This window comes from Montipora foliosa, unplaced genomic scaffold, assembly GCF_036669935.1.
Source record: "Montipora foliosa isolate CH-2021 unplaced genomic scaffold, ASM3666993v2 scaffold_54, whole genome shotgun sequence".
Taxonomy (NCBI): Eukaryota; Metazoa; Cnidaria; class Anthozoa; order Scleractinia; family Acroporidae; genus Montipora; species Montipora foliosa.
In genome coordinates, this window is record NW_027179802.1 from 127,501 (window position 1) to 147,500 (window position 20,000).

Here is a 20,000-nt window from a genome sequence, read left to right on the forward strand (position 1 = left end):
CTAGCACAGTCACAAATGGATTTATTTTTAGATACACTTTGCGCGCGAAACAAACAAAGGGGCGCCAATTAAAAAAAAAAAAAAAAAAAAAAAGAGAAGAAGCCATGTCACACGTGACTGCTTCTGCCATGTTTTTTCAGGGACGTGACAACTGATTTTCGCGGGAACGAGTATTCTAAAAATAGACTCATTTGTGACTGTGCTGGAAAGCCCACCTATGCCATAACAACATTCTCATCTAATTCACTCTTGGTATGACCTAACATGGAAAATGATTGCGTCGAGTTTTGCCAAGCAGGAAACTGATTAGCTTTCGCTTCCTAGTGTCTAAGCGTTCAGAATTTAATAAAAAAATAATTCCATTCGTTGGTTATCGCCAACTCGGCGCTACGCGTCTCGTTGGCTGGCTATTTACCGTCTCATATCCAACGCGCGTGCATGTGGAAGTTGGAGATTTTTGAAAGGAAACCTCCAATCCTAAACTCAATCAGCCCATAGTTGATAAAGTTACTGACTCATATCACCTTCTATTATGAAAAAATGCGATTAAATTTAAGAATTTGAGCAAAACAGAATGATGAGTTTTAAGTCTATATCCTACTTGCAGCCATTTTGCATACTTTTGGTCAGTTCAGGCGGTTCCCTTGTACCTTACATTCCAAGTTGGACAACAGGTGACCAACAGATCCAGTAATATTTTTACCATCATGACCTCGACCATGAGATGCCCCACCAAGTTCTGTCATTCCAAAACCTACGGATCAGAAGAAAAAACAGCATGAATGGATGCCAAATGCATTGATAAGTTTGGGTTTCCATACTTGCCTGGATTTGCAACGGTTTCGTATCGAAATTTCCAGGCATACCGTCCTAAATCCTAAAATGAAAGATGCGAAAAATTTTCCTTTTGTGCGACAGGACAAATTGATTTATTAGTCAAGGGGTTTGTTGAGCATGCACACCTTTCTTGACACTAACTTGTCAATTTCGCATTCTTGGGCCATTCTACATGAAACTGGCCTATTTTCCGCTGTGGGTCGCTGACCATAGCGTAAAACGTGCAGGCTGTATCTTCCCCCTCCCCACCCCACCCCGCTGTGACCTAGATTGTCACCTTCAAATACTAGAAATAACCGAAGGTTAGGTGGTGCGGGCGACAGACCCGAAGGATTGGCAAAAGTGCATTATAATGTTATATGATTAAATTTATTTATCGATAGTGAATCAAGGATACTCTTTCAGTATAAACGCGAATATGCTCCATTTCTTCGACAATAGACCACTTTCGATAAATTATATTAAAAATCAGTTTAAGGGCGCTTTCCTTCTGTCAGAACTGGCCGGTCAGACCCATCAGTTTTCAACGCAAATGCAGCTATTTGAAGGAACACTTGAATGATAGTCTCTCGCATTTTTCCAGAGATCATATCAGAAGTGTGTTAACTAGAAGGAGTTGTAGAGTTAGACCTTCTAGATGGCTGGTCTGGCTGGTCAGTTCTGTTAAATTGATAGCCTCCTTAGACAAAAGACATCATCTCGAGGCTCCGAGGACAAAACTCATACAAATCCTCATTTTATTCCCCAGAGCCTCGAAATCATGTTCATTGTTTTAAGTCCAATTTTAATATATCGAAAGTGGTCTATTTAGATCCTTGCAGTAAAGCAGAACAATTGTGACAAGAACCTAGTTTAATGGCCAAGCTCCCACGAAACCCCAACAGCTCAGTGGTAGAGCAGCCGACAAAGTAATTGGCATGAGGTCGTAGGTTCGACTCCGACCAAGGAGCACTCGGATTTTTTCCGAGTATCCCTGAGTCATAAAAAGGTAAAGTCTGCTATGAGCCTAGCCTCGAAGGCCCATCCGGCGGCGCTTAGCTGCGGTTTCTGCAGCATAAGGCAACTAGGAATATTTTTACTCCCCCCCGCCCTGGATGGGATGCCAGTCCATTGCAGGATTACCCCCAGCATTATTCACCGGTACCCATTTATACAACTGGGTGGAGAGAAGCACTGTGAGAGTGAAGTGTCTTGCCCAAGAACACAACACAATGTCTCCGGCCAGGACCCGACCCCGGACCACTCCATCCGGAGTCGAGCACCCTAACCATGCCTTCCTGAGTCATTATTGAGAAATAAATCTCTTCATTTCATTCACCGGGGTTAACATATAACATCGCGCATAATATTACAGTTATAGATTTGTACATTTAAAGCGGTATTTGGTTTAACCCAAGGCTAAGAAGAAGCCAATGAGCCATTTTCGAAATATCAAATATTCAGCTTGATAGTGAAGCAGTGAGGACAACAACAACAATAGAAACATGTTGGAATGACTGCAAAAATATTTACATATCATCCACTTTCCTTTGCCTTTGTCCTCAGAACCTCTCTTTCCAGCTGAATTTTAATATATCGAAAAAGGTCTACTTCCGCACCTAGCAATGTTGATTTTTTTGCCGTTAACAACATTGAATGAGGGAGGGGGGAATGCAAATGGAAAATGTAACAATGAATTTTTCATAATTGTGTCTCCACTACTTTTGTCGCTCAATTTTTCTAGGTCCATTACAAATAGAGCCTCTCAGAGTATAAAGCTCCCAAGGAAATGTTACATTACCTTGTTGAATCGTACCCACGCCAGGTAGTCTCTCAGCAACAGCTGTTTCCAGTTCCTTGGAGAGTGGTGCTGCTCCCGAAAGGACACTATTAAGACTTGACAAGTCGAACTTGTCTACCATCGGATGTTTCGCCAAGAAAATTAACAGAGGGGGAACCAAGGGAGCTCTTGTAACCTGTGGAAAGTAACCGTAAACCAAAAATTAAAAAAAAAAAGTTATTACATGGTAACCTCATGACCCCATATGTATAGAGGGCTTTAGTTTCTAAAGAACTGTGCAACTGCGTCATTGGGGAAGTGAAAGATAGAAATGGTTTATCGACTAGGTTGATAGAGCGGTTTTCAATTGATTGTCGTAAAAGAAATACCATAGTAATTACTTCGACCAATCACAGCAGGTGCAAACAGGGCAATGAACCAATCCAAATTCGTAGCAATTCCATGTAACTTGCTCAAAGTGTGGGAAAAATCGCACACGAAAGTCGCGATTAGTATTGGTTTTCCTTTTCATTGCTTGATAGACTGGCGCGAGATTTTTAAACCAATCACTAAAGCATAACAATGGCAATCGCGTAATTACTTTCGATAGTCATTTGAAAACTGTTCTATGGTAAATTGACCACTGTAAATTAAAGAAATTTGAAGCTGACGTTTCGAGCATTAGCCCTTTGTCAGAGCAAAAGGCTAATGCTTAAACGAAAGGCAGGGCTAACGAGAGGGATGGACTGACGATCGAAACGTCAGCTATCGAAATTCTTTACAATGGTCAATTTACCATATCAACTCATTTGATAAACCATTTCTCGTGACACCATAGCCAAGAACTCTTAATACTAAACAACAAATATATTTTGAATAAAGAATATATTAGTAAAAAAACTGAGTGCATTGCACTGAATGTCAAGAGGTACAAAACTGAATGTAATACGCATACTTGATCATGAAATGAAATGACCTGCTTAGGCACGTTTTAAACGACGCAATTCACATGTGTTGAATCTAAAGCAAATGAGCAAAAATAATAGATTTTTTCTCATTTGGATTAGACTCTGCATATGTGAAATATGTGACCAGCAGCCATATTGGATTACTGAAACAAACGAAAGTATTTGCATAAAAATAGAGTTAAATTCCTGGAGGATTAGTTTGGTCATGGCCACCATTTCTTTGTTTTGGAACATCAACATGGCCGCCGTGACATCATGCGAAAATGCTCTATAGAGTACTCTGGTTGAAATGCGGTGATTCTGACCTTCACAGTAACTTCAAGACGATCTTTAAAAAACTTGGCTCAGAAAGAGAGAGGTGCAGAGAGGCTACTAACTCATCGGGTTTTCTCCCCTGTTCTGGACGGGGAAAGTTGAACATGGAGGAGATTGTAAATGACACAAGAAAGAGCATACTAACCTTGTAGTCTTGAATGGCTTGAAGAAATGTGGCGGGCTCGAAATGTGAAAGAAAGATTATCTTACTCCCAAGATAGAGACGCAAGGCCATTATTAACGTCAAGCCATAAATATGGTAAAAGGGTAACACACTTATAACGATTTCCATATTTTCAGCATTGGTTTTGTTTGGAAAGGTTATTTGCATTTGCGCTATCAGATTGTAGTGTGTTAGCATGACACCTTTAGCAAAACCAGTTGTTCCACTTGAGAATGGTAAAGCCACTACGTCTTCTTTTGGGTTGATTTTCACTTCACTTGGAAATGCAGTCCCATCGTCGAGCAAAAGATCACCAATGGACTCGCAGTCTTCCGCTTGGCCTATCACAAACACCAAGTGAACTTCTTTTAGCACATCTGCAGAAAACGCCTTCTCTGCAAGAGGGGGAGTGGTGACAACATATTTTGGCCGGGAGATGCTGAAGTAGCGAGCTAGCTCCTCCTGCGAACACTTAGGGTTAAGAGTCGTAATAGTTCCTCCTAAGTTTGCGACGCCAAAGATAATTATTGGGTATTCTAAGCAGTTTGGAAGATACAGTGCTACGACATCACCCTTTTTAAAGCCTTTTCTTGCCAGCCCAGAACTGAGGCGATGAGTTTGGTCTTTTAGCTGAGCGAAGGTAAGCCATTTTCCAGATTCAGCTTCTACCTGTTGAGGACAAATTAGAGCGGTTTTCAATTGAGTGTCGGAAGTAATTAGCAAATTTCTTTGGTTTTGCATTACTTCACTCAGTGATTGGTTCAAAGTTCTTGCGCCACTTTTTCAACCACTCAGAAGTGAAACCAAAACCAATCGTGGCTCGCGCGTGCACATTTTCCTGCGCTTTGTGTCGGCTACGTCTAATTGTTTCAAGTTTTGATTGGTTTACTGGATTGTCTCCGTCCTTTTTGATTGGCCAAAGTAATTACTTTGGTTTTGGTTTTACAACATTCGATTGAAACTCACTCTAAAAGACAAATAGACCGTTAACGCCCTATTATACCCCATGTGCCAGAGGAGGTTTTTTTCCAAGGTCCGAACAACGCTATGTGCAAAGAACAAGAACTGAAAAAAAAAATTGTTTCCTCGGTAATTCCGCATGGGGCAACCCTAAAACCCGGAATCCGGAATCCGGAATCACAGTACAACACAGAGAGTAAAAACTATCCTAAACATTTATAAAAGCTAACCTTAGGCCTAAACAAACGTTTTTAGGCCTAATTAGGCCTAAGGGTAGCTTTTATGAATGTTTAGGATAGTTTTTACTCTCTGTATTTTACTGTGATTCCGGATTCCGCATTCCGGGTTTTAGGGTTGCCCTTCCGCATGCATCTCTTGGACATTTGAAAAAAAAGTCCTCTGGCACCCAGGGTGTGCCTATTATGCATACAACCTTGTTTAAGGTAAATAATTCAGAATCAAGATTTCAGAAGAAAAAAGTCCAAAATTCTAGTGGGCAGATTTCCTCTCGGCTAAGTTTAACAGCAGAGTGTAACTGTCGGTTGGTTATGAGAGTTTGTGTGACATGGAGTGTTTTGTATTTCCTGTCACGCTAACTGACCTTGCGTAACAGATTAACGTTTTAGTCACGCAAATGTATAGCTTAGCATTTCATGATCATTGCAGAAATACAAAAGCAAATAGTAAGAAAGAACATAACGGTTTTTGAAGCCAAGAAAAACGGCAAGCAGAGGGTACAGACCAATGCTTTGAACTCTTTCCTGTCGATATTTTCATGCTCGTACTTTAGATACATCACTTTTATTTAAACACCAACAACCCAACAGCTTCAGATTAAATAATTGGGCTCGTAACTTGTGTATTTGACAAGAGGAATGTTGCCATTAAATTCCGAAGGATCCCTGTAAAAACTAATTAAAATGGGTAGGTCTCAAATCCAAATAACTATCGATCGATCAGTGAAAGCAGACAACTGTGAAAAGAATTGAACCCAACCATTTACTAATACTAACCATACACCTAATTAATTAGTAACGGTTTTGGGGTTTTCCCATGCACAGTCGTCTTCGACCTTCAGTCTACAGTCCGCAAAAGCAAACGTTGTTCTCGAATACTCATTATCTTTATGAGACATACGGTCTGACCTGTTTTGGTCAAATAAAGAGGAATGAATTTGTTCTTACGTACAATTGCTGGCCTGTCTCCGTATTCATCATAGTTCTGGTAAACAAATTGAGTCCACGATAAATTTTCAGGGATATTCACGTCAGGCCCTTTGCTTCGTACGATAGCCATAGAAATACGTAGATTACACTGTATGTGATACCTTGGCTGGTGTGACAGTCGGCTAGTGTTATCGTCTTAGCACAGGCCTCCCAAGCTCAGCCCTCCGACATGTTCCAGCCCACTTTTGACTTACGGCTGTTTCTGTTTCGGTTTTTGCTTAAGTGGCGAGACAATTTTGGCCGTTCCCGAGAATCTGATTGATTGGGCAATGCGACTCTGCAGCATTATCTGCAGAATTGTTGCTGTAATTTGAGGTGGCCTCTCCTGTAAGCCTGGTCGTTTATCTACTGAGTTCTTCCCGGGACTCATGATTTTGAAAACGTATCTTTCACACCTTGAAGGCGAAAGCTGGCTACTGCTCACACCGTGGGGAAGAAATTTTATCAAAATGTTTAATGGAAGTGGGCGAGGCAGTCACTCAATAATTTGGGGCCATTTCACAGATCGTTGGTTTTTGAAGGCACTTTCAGGGAGCGAAATTAAAACCTTGGTTTATTTTTAATCGCGGGTTAGCGTTGATCGGCTTTCGGACAAGTGGGCCCTGGGGCCCGTTTCTCGAAAGTCCCGAAAAGCCATTTGTGAAATTGCCAACCGCTTGCTTTGGTAAGCCGATCTTTTAACATGTATTTAAGGCAACAAAAAGAAAAATAACTGTGAAGTTTGACGAATTAAATCTTCTCCTTTCTTGAGATACAAAGGGAATTGTGACACCCGAAAACGGCCCGTAAAGTTTCGGGACTTTTGAGAAACGGCCACCCGGGCTTATTCTGAATGCGAAACTAGGAAAGGAAGGAGGGGCTCTTACAAACAGCCAGGACTTCAGTCAAATACACATGATTTTTTCCTGTCTAACATTTTTAATTTTTTCACATGTGTTTTGAATACTACCTTGGCCCCAGATATTTTCCGTGAGCTGCGAGAGAGCCAAGAAGCGGTGAAGACGAGTCGCGAAACGGCAGGATCTGACACCCTCAGGTTAGGATTGGTTGATATTTTTACAACCACGCAAAGGGGTGATTGCTAAGTTGCCATTGGTCCCTTTTGTAATTATCATTTTGACGAGTTTGACAGCTGGCGTCTGCATGAAAGTGAGATTTAAGTCCAAGGTAACCAGAGGTTTTTTTTCTTCTCACCGCTTCGCGATTCGTCTTTACCGCTTCGCGACTCGTCTTCACGACTTCGCGGCTCTCTCACGGCTCAAGAAAAACCTCTGGCACCATGGTAACTGAATACCTAAACTCGTTACTGAGTTTAGCAACTCGAGGATCGGCAACATAGCCACTGTGTGAAAAAAGCCCAGATTTTGTTTTCATATCTCAAACTGACATTCACTTTCCGTTCAACGTATATGTTGCCGGTAAAATCCGTTTTCGGGTTGAATCCATTTTAACCTAGATTAAATTGGTGATCCTCATTTTACCTAGGTTGAATACGCACTCAGATGGATTGAAGAAACCTTCATGGAGCCTAACTTAACCTTAGTGAAAAATTAGGGTCAGGTTAGAATTAGTTTTGGTTGTTATACATAAACATTAATTGACTAATCATAGAAAAGTAAATAATGAAAAGAACTGTGTTGGGTTGAGCATGTTCGTCGTGGTAGTGTTGTGGTTAAGACACAGTACTACAGATCTGAAGGGTGCGAGTTCGACTTCCGTTAAGTGAGTAGTATAGTTTTTTGTTCCCTTACTATGTTGTAATGTTTTTTGAGACTAAATTAATGAGTGTATGAATACAGAAACCGATAAAATGACACCAAACATTAAGAAGATGTGTTGAGATGAGTAAGACAGTATCCTTTTTAGAGGGGTTTTAAGCTACCGATAGGTGAGTGCATAAGTCAACCTAGGTAAAATGCGGATCACGAATTTAACCAATTGTACGTTAAAACGGATTCAACCTGAGAACGGATTTTACCTGCAACATACACACAATGTCATCTACTGTTCAAAGTATCATGATTTCAGATGAAAGAAGAGAGTATGAGAAGTTGGAAACTCAGACTGCTGGATTTCCTATCAACACTGATATAAACTGGACTAACGAAGCAAGCTTCTGAAAATTCCAATTGTTTTATAAGTATTTACATAAGATCATCATTCATCACAATTACTCAGTCTAGAGCCAACGGGTTTTAAAGTTTGTGCTTCTTCCTACCCCAAAGATCAGCTCTTACCACTTGTAGGAAACACTGTTCTTGTTCATGTTCCTAGTGCTTCGCAAGGGTATGCTCTGTGGCGTAATTACTAAAACGAAGAATGACCTAAAATGATCTAAAATAGCCTAAAATGACCAACTCATTTTAGGTCATTTTAGATACCGTTTTAGCTCATTTTATGTCATTTTAGAACATTTTCGGTCATTTTAGATGATTTTAGGTCATTCCTCGTTTTAGTAACTACGGCTCGATGGAAAAAGGAGTGAATTATACAAGGATTTGAAAATTCCTTCATGTAATTGACAAGAGATATCCAAGGTTATTTTCAGCAATAAAAACTCGTGGTAAATAAAAACCCATGGCCCATGAAAATTGAATGTAAAATGCTACTGTCCTTGCTGCAAGTAGCAGCTCTGAAGTTTCATCGTCTCATCAATATAAGCAATTTTCGAATGCGTTAATTTTCAGAAAGGCGTATGTGACCATGATATATATACTGCAGTGTCTTCCTTGTTTCCTCTTCAATTTCTCAGAGTGATCCGAATTCTTTAGAAACTTAAAGTGCATCACTAAATAATAACACAGCACTGCGACCTTCTAGCGCTTTGGTATTGTCTCCTGATTTGTCTCCTGGGCATTTCCACAGTGTTGCCACTTGTACCTTCCGATATCCTTACGCTTCTTCTGACACTGTCTTTAAAACTGGAAGGTTTTTGTGACTTTTTCAGATTCCTTAATTTATCTTTCAGTTCTCGGCGCAATATTTTGCCACTCGAAGACCTCGGAATTTCATCGATGAACTCGACTCCTCCTCGGAGCTTTTTATACGGTGCTACGTTTTCATCTACAAATATCTCCACGTCACGTTCTGAAATGGTTGCATTGGCTTTGCGCACAACAAATGCCATTGGCAGTTCGCCCGCTTCCTCATCCGGGACACCGACAACTGCTGCGTCTTGAATGTCGGGATGGGAAATAAGAAGAGCTTCAAGTTCGGCCGGAGGAACCTGAGAGAAGGAGAGATGTAAGCCTGGTGTACACGAGCGACGCAAATCATTGCCGGCAAAAGCAACGAGTCTACGACGCGAACGCGAGTAAAGCAAGCTACGCAGGCGCCATCGGGCCTTTCCCGTTACAAACGAATGATGGCATTAATTTTTGAGGAAACTTTGGTGCTGCGTCAGAAGGGAGTGAAAAAAAAATTGGCTTTATTACACGACTTGATAAAGCTAAATTAACCACCGAATGAAAAAGTTATTTGTGAGATGACGTTTCACGCCTTAGCCCTTTCGTTAGTGCTCTGAAGAAGCCCTTCGGTCGGACGAAGCGCTAGCGCTCAAAACGCCGTCTCACAAGGTTTTCTTACTTAGTTAATTTACCTCGGCTTTATCAACTCGTGTGATAAAAACAAATTTTTCGTTTTTCCATTGCAGTTGAACAGGTTGAAGTCATCACGCATTCAATTTAGAGTGTCTCCCAGAGGTTTGCCAAGGGACATGGCTAATTTGAAATGGGAAACAGGGGAACAAAGACAAAATATCTTGTGGAGCAAGGGAACAGAAGCCATTTTAGAGATCAAAACACTCAGAACAAGTTTGGAAGTAATCAACACAGGCAAATTTAAAAAAGAAAACAAGACCTCCCCTGCGCGAGGCCCTCAATTTAAAAATTTAAAGGTGGTTTATGAGGAATATAGTGAGATTTAGCGTAACGTTCACAACACTAAAACCGCAAAAGTGAAGCTGAAATTTGTGTTTTGCCAAGAATAAAAGAAACTGGTTTAATTTCATGTAATTTCAATTGAAAAAGGCTTGAATTCGGAACATCTTTTTTAAAAATATCGTTACGGCCAGGCAATTGTTATTGACATCGTGTCTTGTGGCTTTTACCTGGTATCCTTTGTACTTGACAAGCTCCTTAACTCTGTCAACAATGAAAAAATGTTCATCTTCGTCGTAGTGTCCAACATCCCCAGTGTGAAGCCAGCCATCGCTGTCAATCGTCTGTGCGGTGGCTTCTGGATTGTCTAAGTATCCTAAGGATGCAAAAAAAAAAAAAACTTTCACAACCTCTCTGCAGGGTTGATCTTGATTCGTTTTGGTCCAAAATGAAATGTCGATTTAATTTTTTCATTGGAGTTCTATACCGACCATTTTAAGGGCAGCTTTCCCGCCAAGCTCTGTCCACTTAGCTAATCAACTCACAATCGTTTTTTCCGTCAGAATTCGTCATAAATTAAGGACGGCGCCTACTATTGTTATTGCGCATACGTTCTGCGCATCTCGAGATATTCGGATTTCCTATGGGTGGTGCTTATTAATACAGGGATATTTTTGCGCGATTTAAAACTATCCAGAAATAGTAGATCTTAGTAAGTACTCTTGGTATCCAAAGAGAAATTTGGGGCTAACCATGCATTTTCGAAAGATAATTAAGCTTCAATTTGAGAAGGAACGCCATACATTTCTTTGTATTTTAAAGCCTTTTACAAATATTATTCATCAATTATCTTTGAAAAATGCATGGTTGCCCCCAATTTTCTTTTTGGATTTCAATAACACTTGTTAAGATCTACATTTTCTGCGTAATCATAAACCGGGGCAAAAATACCATTGAATTAGTAGGCACCGTCCTTAAACACGTTCCGTCATAAATTAAACACGTAAGGCATAGAGGACATGAATCTCAAACTGAGGGTACCAGCTTGCTCGTAGTGATGGCCGCCTTAATTATGTAGCCATCAAAAACGTAGAAGTTAGTTAGAAAAGAGACAAGACGTGTCTAACGCAAAGAAAAGTTTCACTTTAAGTCTAAGTACTTGCCACCTGTTTCTAGCAATAAGGTAAGTGCAACGGTTTGCGTTATTCAGTTTTGCGCCTACAACAGGGAAACTACATCTGATGTGAGAGCCCCATTTGAGTCCTCTAGTGGCTTTTGGCAATTTGTTCAGTTTCTTAAACAATAAAATGATCTGGTAATGGTTATTAGAACCCTTCTGCAGAGAACACAAGCTTTACATTTGTTTGATGATGACTTATTTGATAGTCAAATACAACTGAGAAAGATACGTGGACGTTCACAGCCTCTAGGTCAATGCAATTCTTCGATGTCTTTACTACACTAGTTACCTTTCATGACGGTAGGCCCTTTGACACAAATCTCGCCGTCATAACCTGGGCCGAGAGCCTCTCCAGTCTCTACGTCGACAATCTGATAACAAATAAATCAAAGTTATTAGAGAGCTGGGAACGAAAAGAATCACAATCAAAATGACGAAAACATTGATGCCCAAGCGAGTTTATTTATTTCTCTATTCATTCATTTATTTATCTATCGTGAAATGAAGAGCGGTTTTTAATTGACCTCCATCAGAACAGCATCAAATTCCTCAGCCAATCACAGCAGCATAGCAGATACAGACAATCAAATTAGACAAAGAGACGGAAGAAGAATACACGCAGCCGGCGTTAAGGATGGGAAAACGTTCGCGAGCGCTTTTACCCCTGATTGGCTAAAATGTGGCGCGACATTTTGTGAGCCAATTACAACCCAAAGGGATCTCTTTATTCATGTGTATTTCAACCCTTACCTTGCATCGCAAATTTGGCAGTAACAATCCTACTGAGCCATGTTTGTTGTTTTCAAATGGGGTCATGTGACATACGGGACTCAGCTCCGTCATGCCATAACCTGTCAGGGGTGGTAAAGATACTATAAGAATCCTTTCTGGTTTGAAAAAGTCCATTTAAACCAGATGATGACCATATTATTTGAATAAAATGTTGGTCTGCAATGAATATAAATTCCTTTTGTCTGGATCAAGCTTCTTCGAGAAAACCGTCTCCGTTTCTGGCATAAAATCCCTTCAACATGTGAGACAGGTGAGACTCGACGTCACAGATGACGTCATCCCTACTCTACTTGACGAAGCCAAGAGGGCCATACTTTCACTCAAGCTTACAAACTTCCTTATTATCCAAGAACAATAACTCAATGGAAGTCAACTCTGCAAAGAGTATTTACACGTAACTCTGCGACTGCCAAGAAGTAGTAGTAGTAGTAGTAGTAGTAGTAGCAGTAGTAGTAGTAGCAGTAGTAGTAGTAGTAGTAGTAGTAGTAGTAGTAGTAGTAGTAGTAGTAGTAGTAGTAGTAGTAGTAGTAGTAGTAGTAGCAGTAGTAGTAGTAGTAGTAGTACTGAGTGGTAGCCGCAGGAGCAGCAGCAGCAGCATTAGTACTAGTAGTAGTGGTATTTGCAGTCTCTGAAGAGGAAGGGGAGGGGGGTACTTGGCTTTATTTCAGCTTACTTACCTTGCCTGACCCCACTAAGGGATGGTAAACGCTTTAGCACTTCTTTCGACAATTCTACTCCCAGGGGTGCAGCGCCATTGGTCATCTCAGTCAAACTCGACAAATTGTAGTTATCCACCGCTGGGTGCTTCGCTAGCATTAGCACCACAGGGGGTACCACGGACATGTGTGTCACCTGACAAGAAAGCATAGGCACACAGTGCAGAGTAAAAATTGGGTTGGTGTTACAATGACAAACAAAAGTATTTTCTACAGTTTTTCATTTGAAATCGCATGAATTCGTGTGAAGGGACCCAAGTTTGTGCATCTCACAGTTGATTGGTAACAGGCTATTGTAGCGAGCGCTCCCATGAGAATTTTCTGGCTACTCGAAAATGTGCTCGAGGGCTCAACCTCTCGCTAAAATTATGTCATGATCAAAATACGGAAAAAAATTTTTTTCAGCAGCATTCAGATGGGCGAATAACTTTATTTCCTATTATGGGGGCGGGGAGAGAAGACAGTGGAATGAAAGGGAAAAATGGAGCAAAAACAAAAGCAAGGGGATATTTTCTATATCGATTACTTTTGTTGGAGATAGAAAGGTTATTTTTTATATAGATATCGATGAAATACTGGAACTTTTCTTCTTACTAAAATTTGGTATCTTCGTCGTGCGAAGTGCAAGATATTGGAGGATATGATGTCGTCATGGTTACAGACATGTCAGCCAATAATATTAATGCACCCTGTTGAAGAGCGAAGTCCTGGGCCCGTTGGTGTCATTAATTAAAATTTTATTTTAAAGAAATCAGTAAAAACTTGAATGGCTTCGAGATACTAAGACAATGAAACTGCTTCAGATTTGGATTTTTGTTATCTATATAATAAAACAGTACTATAGTACATAATAAACAGAACATTACAATAACAGAATGTGGCCAAGGCAGCGGCGCGAAACAGAGAGTATTGGGCAAAGAGCGTGACGGCCTTATGCGCCTACTGGCGCAAAGAGAAATGATGATGATGATGATGACAATAACAGAACCCCGCGGGAATACGAATTTTAGCTCATCGTGCTGAAATTATACCATTAGGACTCGAAGATAAAATTCGTATCTCCCCGTGATCATGTAATATTCTCTATTTTTCCACTCGTTGCTTAAAATACGAACCTCGTATTTTTGCAGAGCTTGAAGGAACTTGTCTTTGTCAAAGCGTTGCATTGATATGATAGTACTGCCCGTATGAAGGCCCATGGACATATTGGCTACCATGCCGAAGCTGTGAAAGAAAGGAAGAAACGCCAGCAACACTGTAGTCTCATCAAAACTCAAACAGCCTTTAGCTCGCATCATGGAGCCACAAGCAACGAGATTGCGATGTGTAAGCATCACTCCTTTAGGAAGTCCAGTCGTTCCGCTCGAGAAGGGAATCACTGCAGTATCTTCTTTCGGGTCGATGGAAAGTTCTGGAACACTTGAGCCATCGTCTTTGAGAAGCTCTGAGATCGACTGGTATCCATCGACCTCGCCCACCACAAAGACGTTATCTTTTCCTATCTCCTGTGCGGCTTCCCTTGCCCGATGAACGAGCTGCGGTGCTGTCAGGATCCATTTGGCATCAGCCAGTTTAAGCTGCTTGGCTAATTCCTCTGTTGTGAAAAGAGGATTCGCGGACGTTACGACTCCGCCAGCTTCCAAAATGCCGAAGAAAACGATTGGATATTCAGGCAGATTTGGAAGAAACAGAGCGAAAACGTCTCCTTTTTTGAAACCTTTCTTAATAAGCCCCGAAGCAAAACTTCTGCTCTTGTCTCTAATTTCTCGAAAGGTGTACGACTTCTCAGTCGCGCTGTCCTTCTGCAAAACAAACAAATCGCTGTCAGGAAATTGTTTACTCCTACATCAAAGTTTTGCGGGTGTTTAAATAGACCGTATGTGGCTCAAAAAACGTCCCATCAAAATGTCTCGGAGCTGGTGTAATTCTATCGTTGACCTTCGTTTGGGTATGCATGACTTTCATGGTGACGATATGAAACAGTACTGATTCATTGTTTATCGATTCATAAAAATTGCGCTTTGCGAAACTATAAATACTAAAAGCCCTTTGTCTATAAATAAAGGGGCTATGTCACGTTATTTTGGGATGTTTACGAGAAATCTTTATTTAATAATCACGAGTTTAAAACTCGAAAATGGTAATGTGGAATTCCTTCACTGATAAAATTATTGTTACATCACAAATATGATGATTCTCAGCAAAAACGACCATTATCCAGGCGATTTGCCATAAACTTGAAAAACGTTGGGTCGACTTGTTTCACGATTGCTCAAATGCAATCCGTTTCAGTCTTGTCCATTTCTGTCCATACATGCTTCTCTTTCCTTTGCTGTATTTTTTTTTATGTTGTTCAACAGTTTTAAGTGGTTATTGCAATACTTCATTCTACTTTTTGGGCATTTTGGGTGTCATGTAATTACATTATTTTGCGTGACATGGTCCTTTTAACCTCAACTGAGGTTTCACTGCACCTTTTTTATCCTTAAAACCCCAAAAAGGCTTGTGGCTACCATTACACCATTCCTCTCAATACTTACTATAGCCATTCTATCGCCATACTTATCAAAATGCTGAAAAACAAATTCTGTCCAAGACATCCCAGGGATCTCTACGTCCTCATATTTGCTCTTCAGAACATTTTCCTCCTCCTCTTCTTCTTTTTCTTCGTCTTCTTCTTCTTCTTCTTCTTTTACTTCGTCTTTCTCTACTTCTTTTCTCTCTTCTTTTCCCTTCTCCAGATTCTCGTCTTTTTTTGCTTGTTGCGTGTTAGCTTTCTCCATTTCTTTCAATATCCTACGAAGTATCTTGCCGCTTGGAGATCTTGGTATTTCATCGATGAATTGAACACCGCCTCTTAAAGCCTTGTAGGGGGCCACTCGTTCTTCAATAAATTTCACCAGCTCTTCTTCGGTGATGTCTCCACTTTCCTTCCGGACGACATATGCTTTTGGCAGCTCACCAGCGCTAGGGTCCGGGACTCCAATCACTCCTGCGTCAAGTACGGCAGGGTGCGACATGAGAAGAACTTCCAGTTCTGCTGGGGGAACCTGGGGATGAATATTTGGTGAGTTTCTACCGATTTCCAGATAAAAGAGATAAAAGCGAGCGCATTAAAAACTTGATACACTTGGTCCTCTTCACATTGTCTGATTTCCCTTAAATACGTATGGAAGAGTGTATAAACGGAAGCGTCGACCTCTATTACCGAGTTCACACGCTAACAAGTCAGGAGAGGAGCTCTCCTGACAAAAAAGTAATTGCGGACGCTAAACAGCTTTGGTAAGAGATTTCCTCTAACCAAATAGTTTTATAAAATAATTAGGATAGTACGCGCACCCTCATTGGTCAATAGCTGTGTTTAGATGAGAGCGTGGAAACACGGCTGTGACATCACACGAATTTTGATTGGTTATGTGTTGTCAGACGCGCGTTTTGATTGGCTGGTAGGAAATATGAGCGTGTATCAAGAAAATCTGTTTCAATCTAAAGGAACAAAAAACAGCATTTTCCTTCATTTGTCGAATTATCTTTGAGAAATAATTACAAAAGCAATTAAGGTCTTTTTTGCGTGTTTCCATAGCCTCATCTAATCACGAGGGGGAGTTGAGAGAATTCTCGACAGCTATGCAAACCCTCGACTGCGTCTTGGGTTTGCATAACTTTCTCGAATTCTCCCAACTCCCCCGAGTGTTTAGATGAGGCTATGGAAACATGGAAAACGTCCTCTATTGCTTACTTCTTTCACGGCACGAGAAGCACGATTCTTTTTCCTGCGACCGTGAGAAGCTCATAACCAACAACTTAAAATTACCTGGACGGTTCTGTTCTCGCCTGGACCAAAAAAAATTGGGCTTTATTGCCTGGGAAGAATACGTTAACGCAGAAGATATGTATAATACTGTCCAGATTGATCTTGTACCTGAAATCCTTTGCATTTGATCAGCTCTTTCAGACGATCCGTGATGTAAAAATGCTCGTCTTCGTCATAATGTCCAATGTCTCCTGTGTGAAGCCAGCCGTCGATGTCAATAGTTTGTGAGGTGGCTTCTTGGTTATTCAGGTATCCTGTTATGAATTATTGTTCCATGTTACCGTGCGTTTGTTATCAGAACTAAGAGGATGAGTTTTTAATAAGCTCGAGTGTCCATTATCAATACCAAAGAAGATAATTATAACACAACCCGAAAATTTGGTTTAATGGGCAAATGAGGCAGATTTGCAAGCTGAGCTTTCGAAGGTTGGCCCTTTTTTCAGAGCGAATCGGGATAACAATCAAATCGCCAGCTTACGTACAGATCTTTCTTGCGGCGCTTAATTAAATTTGTATAAGTAATCAAATAGTGACGAGTGGAATTAGGCAATAACCTCACTTGCGTTTTGTCGAAAATCAAATAGTTTCCCGAGCCGCAAACCTGGACGCCATTTTGGCACTGTAGGAAAAGTTGCCATGGCAACATTGTGTTTCACATTAGCGCTGAAATTTTGCGACAAAATTAAGGAGTAATTTGTCACCCATGTTATTAAGCGTAGAAGTTGGTAATTTGCAGTTGGTACCTTAATTTGCTCCTACTCACCTTTCATAACGGTCGGACCTCTGATGCAAATTTCTCCATCTTCATTTGGACCAAGTTCTGTTCCATCTTCGACGTTAATAACCTGAAAACATCATATAAACATCATAGTGCCGTTTTATCGCAAACGTACTTGGACCTTCATAATCTCCAATGCACTTATATGCTTTTATTTGTCCAATCACACAGAAGGGAGTTTTTACCGGAAAGTTTGTTGGAGAGTCAAATCATCATATTGTGTAAGATACAGATGTCACTCTTGAGAAGATACCAGGAACTATATTCTGTAATGTTTTTGAGTTGCCGGCGAGTTCCTTAACGTCACACACAACTAAGCAAAAGGGGAAAGTTTTGGGCGACGCAAACAATTACTAATCTTGTTTGTCTAATAGGGCACAAAAAAGGGGGGTCATTTTTGTGTTTTTCTTCTCAGTTAAAGATCAAGGTTGTTTGTCCCACCCGATGTCTGAATCAACAGTTTATTATCTCAGTCATCATCGTCGTCGTCGTACTTGTCGGGTTCCTAGGTCATTTAAAGGGAGAGTATCACGGTAGTGCGCATGTTCTGGCCGAAGCGAATGTCACCATTTATAAGCCAATCGGAAGCAGCGACGATATAATTCGTGCGGGAAATTTACACGAGTACGTGAAAATTTCGCTCGTCCTTAGCTCATTAGTGATTGCTTAATAATCGAGTAATTTTTACAGGTAGGTGTAAATTTCCCGCATGAATAATAGTGTTGTTTCCGATTGGCTCATAAATGATGACACTTGTTACGATTAGAACATGCGCAATGTCGTAAGATTCTCCCTTTCAGATTTACGACAGCGAAGTCGGCGAAAACGTCATTAAAAAACATTTCATCTCTTTCATGTCGACAAAGCATCTTAAAAATAAGTTGGTACGATCGATTTCAGAGTAAAAACAGAGAATGAAACGTTTATACTGATTTGTACGCTCAGTTTGTCGTCAAAACCTTAATCTTTTTGCAGAGTACCGCAAAAATATATACTTAAATGCCTACCGCACGTTTTGTACGATTAGTTTCTACTCCTTTAATCTATGATACCCATGATATTCTTGTATTGCGGAGTTTTCTTTGCCATACCCGTCGTCGTTTTGTAAGCTCCCAATTTTGATGAATCAACATACCTTGCATTCCAGGTTTGGTAAAAGTATTCCGACAGATCCATATTTTACGTTATCACAGGGCGTAGCGTGACTTACTGGACTTAACTCGGTCATGCCATAACCTTGCAATTGAACAATACGGATAAATATTTAGCAGTCAAAAAACTAAAGTGTTGTGTTGAAGTTGTGATTTCATTGTGATATCATGTTACCAGATGACGCCAATTTAAAAGCGGTGTATCTGCCAAATACTTAACAATTATTCACCGAAGTAGAGGTAAATAGTACTAGAAAATCACCTCCGAGTTATGCAATCAGCGCACGCGGACAGCACTATTCACTTGTATAGTATTGGAGGTGGCTAATGGTGGATATTTAGCCCACCGCTTCGCGGCGACAAGATAAAACAGCGCATATCCTATGCTTTAGCTTGAACTAAGCAAAAGCATTTTTCTTTTAGTGCATCCACTTATGTAATGTAGGCAGGAATTTGTAGATAGGACTGTCAGTGGCTGTTTCGATGCCACGTGCCCTTAACCAGTTGAACTGAGGATTCCGTGCGAGCAGCTATAGAGAGATTTAGCATCATGCTTAGGTAGAAACTGCGAACGTCGGTTTGCCGTTTCACGGTTCACGTAAAATAGAGAGAAGGTTGTGACTTAAGCTTGGCGTGACCCACGGCAACTCCAGCATTTAGTTACTAAAAAGCAAAAACAAAAAAAGCAAAATTTTGAGAGTTTCGATGAAGCTGTTTTGTCGGGCAACCGAGAGTCAACGTGAGTTCATGAAGAAAATTGCGACAAGGAGTCAGTTATGAATGATTTATAACCATGAAACCTAATTTTTCTTCCTTTGGCATACCGGAAAATGGTTTTGGGGTACCGTTTTTCCGCAAACAAATTCTTATGTAGAAGAAAATTTCACGTATACGGCAAACACGAAAATGCCTACTTTCAAGTAGAAACGGCAAGCGGCAGCCGGCAAACGTAGAAAATGGCGGGAAAATCATCGTGGTCACGTGGTCAGGTTCGCCGTTCGCGTTTCATGTAAACGTGATGCTGACCTCAATAACAATAGAGAAATGTACGACTTCTGGTGGACAAACAAAACAAGCTAATGAGAGATCGTATGTTTTCGTCCACCAGCATATGAATGGCGGCGATGACATCACGTGAAAACCTCCTATAACTGAACTGTATCAAGCGCGATATACAAAAGTATATGTAACCAGTTGAGTGGTGTGAATTCAGAGCTATAACCAAAGGCTGAGCAAGAAGAACAACAATGGTTTCAAGTATTTTGTCATTTAAGATGTGTCTCTGCTATCTGAGAATTAATAAAATTGGAATCAGCGGTGTGGTGCTTTTGGAGAGAAAATGTACTGTCGGGTGCTCAATGTTTCTGCATAATTCCAGATGTCGTTAATTTACGTCGTTAGGAGGAGAACGTCAAAGAAATATTAGGGACTTTACGATCTACGACGGCGACGTTGACGAAAAC

General features: G+C 40.6%; 1 protein-coding gene across 1 annotated transcript in view; it reads right to left on the reverse strand.

Moving 5' to 3' along the window:
* Positions 1 to 20,000, reverse strand: part of LOC137990066 (uncharacterized) — a 34,268-nt gene that overhangs the window by 4,793 nt on the left and 9,475 nt on the right. Inside the window, exons 4-18 of the mRNA XM_068835606.1 lie at positions 18,522 to 18,622; positions 17,372 to 17,453; positions 16,717 to 16,862; positions 15,335 to 15,844; positions 13,910 to 14,596; positions 12,756 to 12,930; positions 12,037 to 12,137; positions 11,576 to 11,657; positions 10,337 to 10,482; positions 9,018 to 9,454; positions 7,536 to 7,570; positions 6,191 to 6,363; positions 4,025 to 4,711; positions 2,618 to 2,792; positions 651 to 754 (exon numbers count right to left, since the gene is read on the reverse strand). Coding sequence (XP_068691707.1) covers positions 651 to 754; positions 2,618 to 2,792; positions 4,025 to 4,711; positions 6,191 to 6,363; positions 7,536 to 7,570; positions 9,018 to 9,454; positions 10,337 to 10,482; positions 11,576 to 11,657; positions 12,037 to 12,137; positions 12,756 to 12,930; positions 13,910 to 14,596; positions 15,335 to 15,844; positions 16,717 to 16,862; positions 17,372 to 17,453; positions 18,522 to 18,622 — 3,641 coding nt within the window. The remainder of the gene's footprint in view (positions 1 to 650; positions 755 to 2,617; positions 2,793 to 4,024; positions 4,712 to 6,190; positions 6,364 to 7,535; positions 7,571 to 9,017; positions 9,455 to 10,336; positions 10,483 to 11,575; positions 11,658 to 12,036; positions 12,138 to 12,755; positions 12,931 to 13,909; positions 14,597 to 15,334; positions 15,845 to 16,716; positions 16,863 to 17,371; positions 17,454 to 18,521; positions 18,623 to 20,000) is intronic.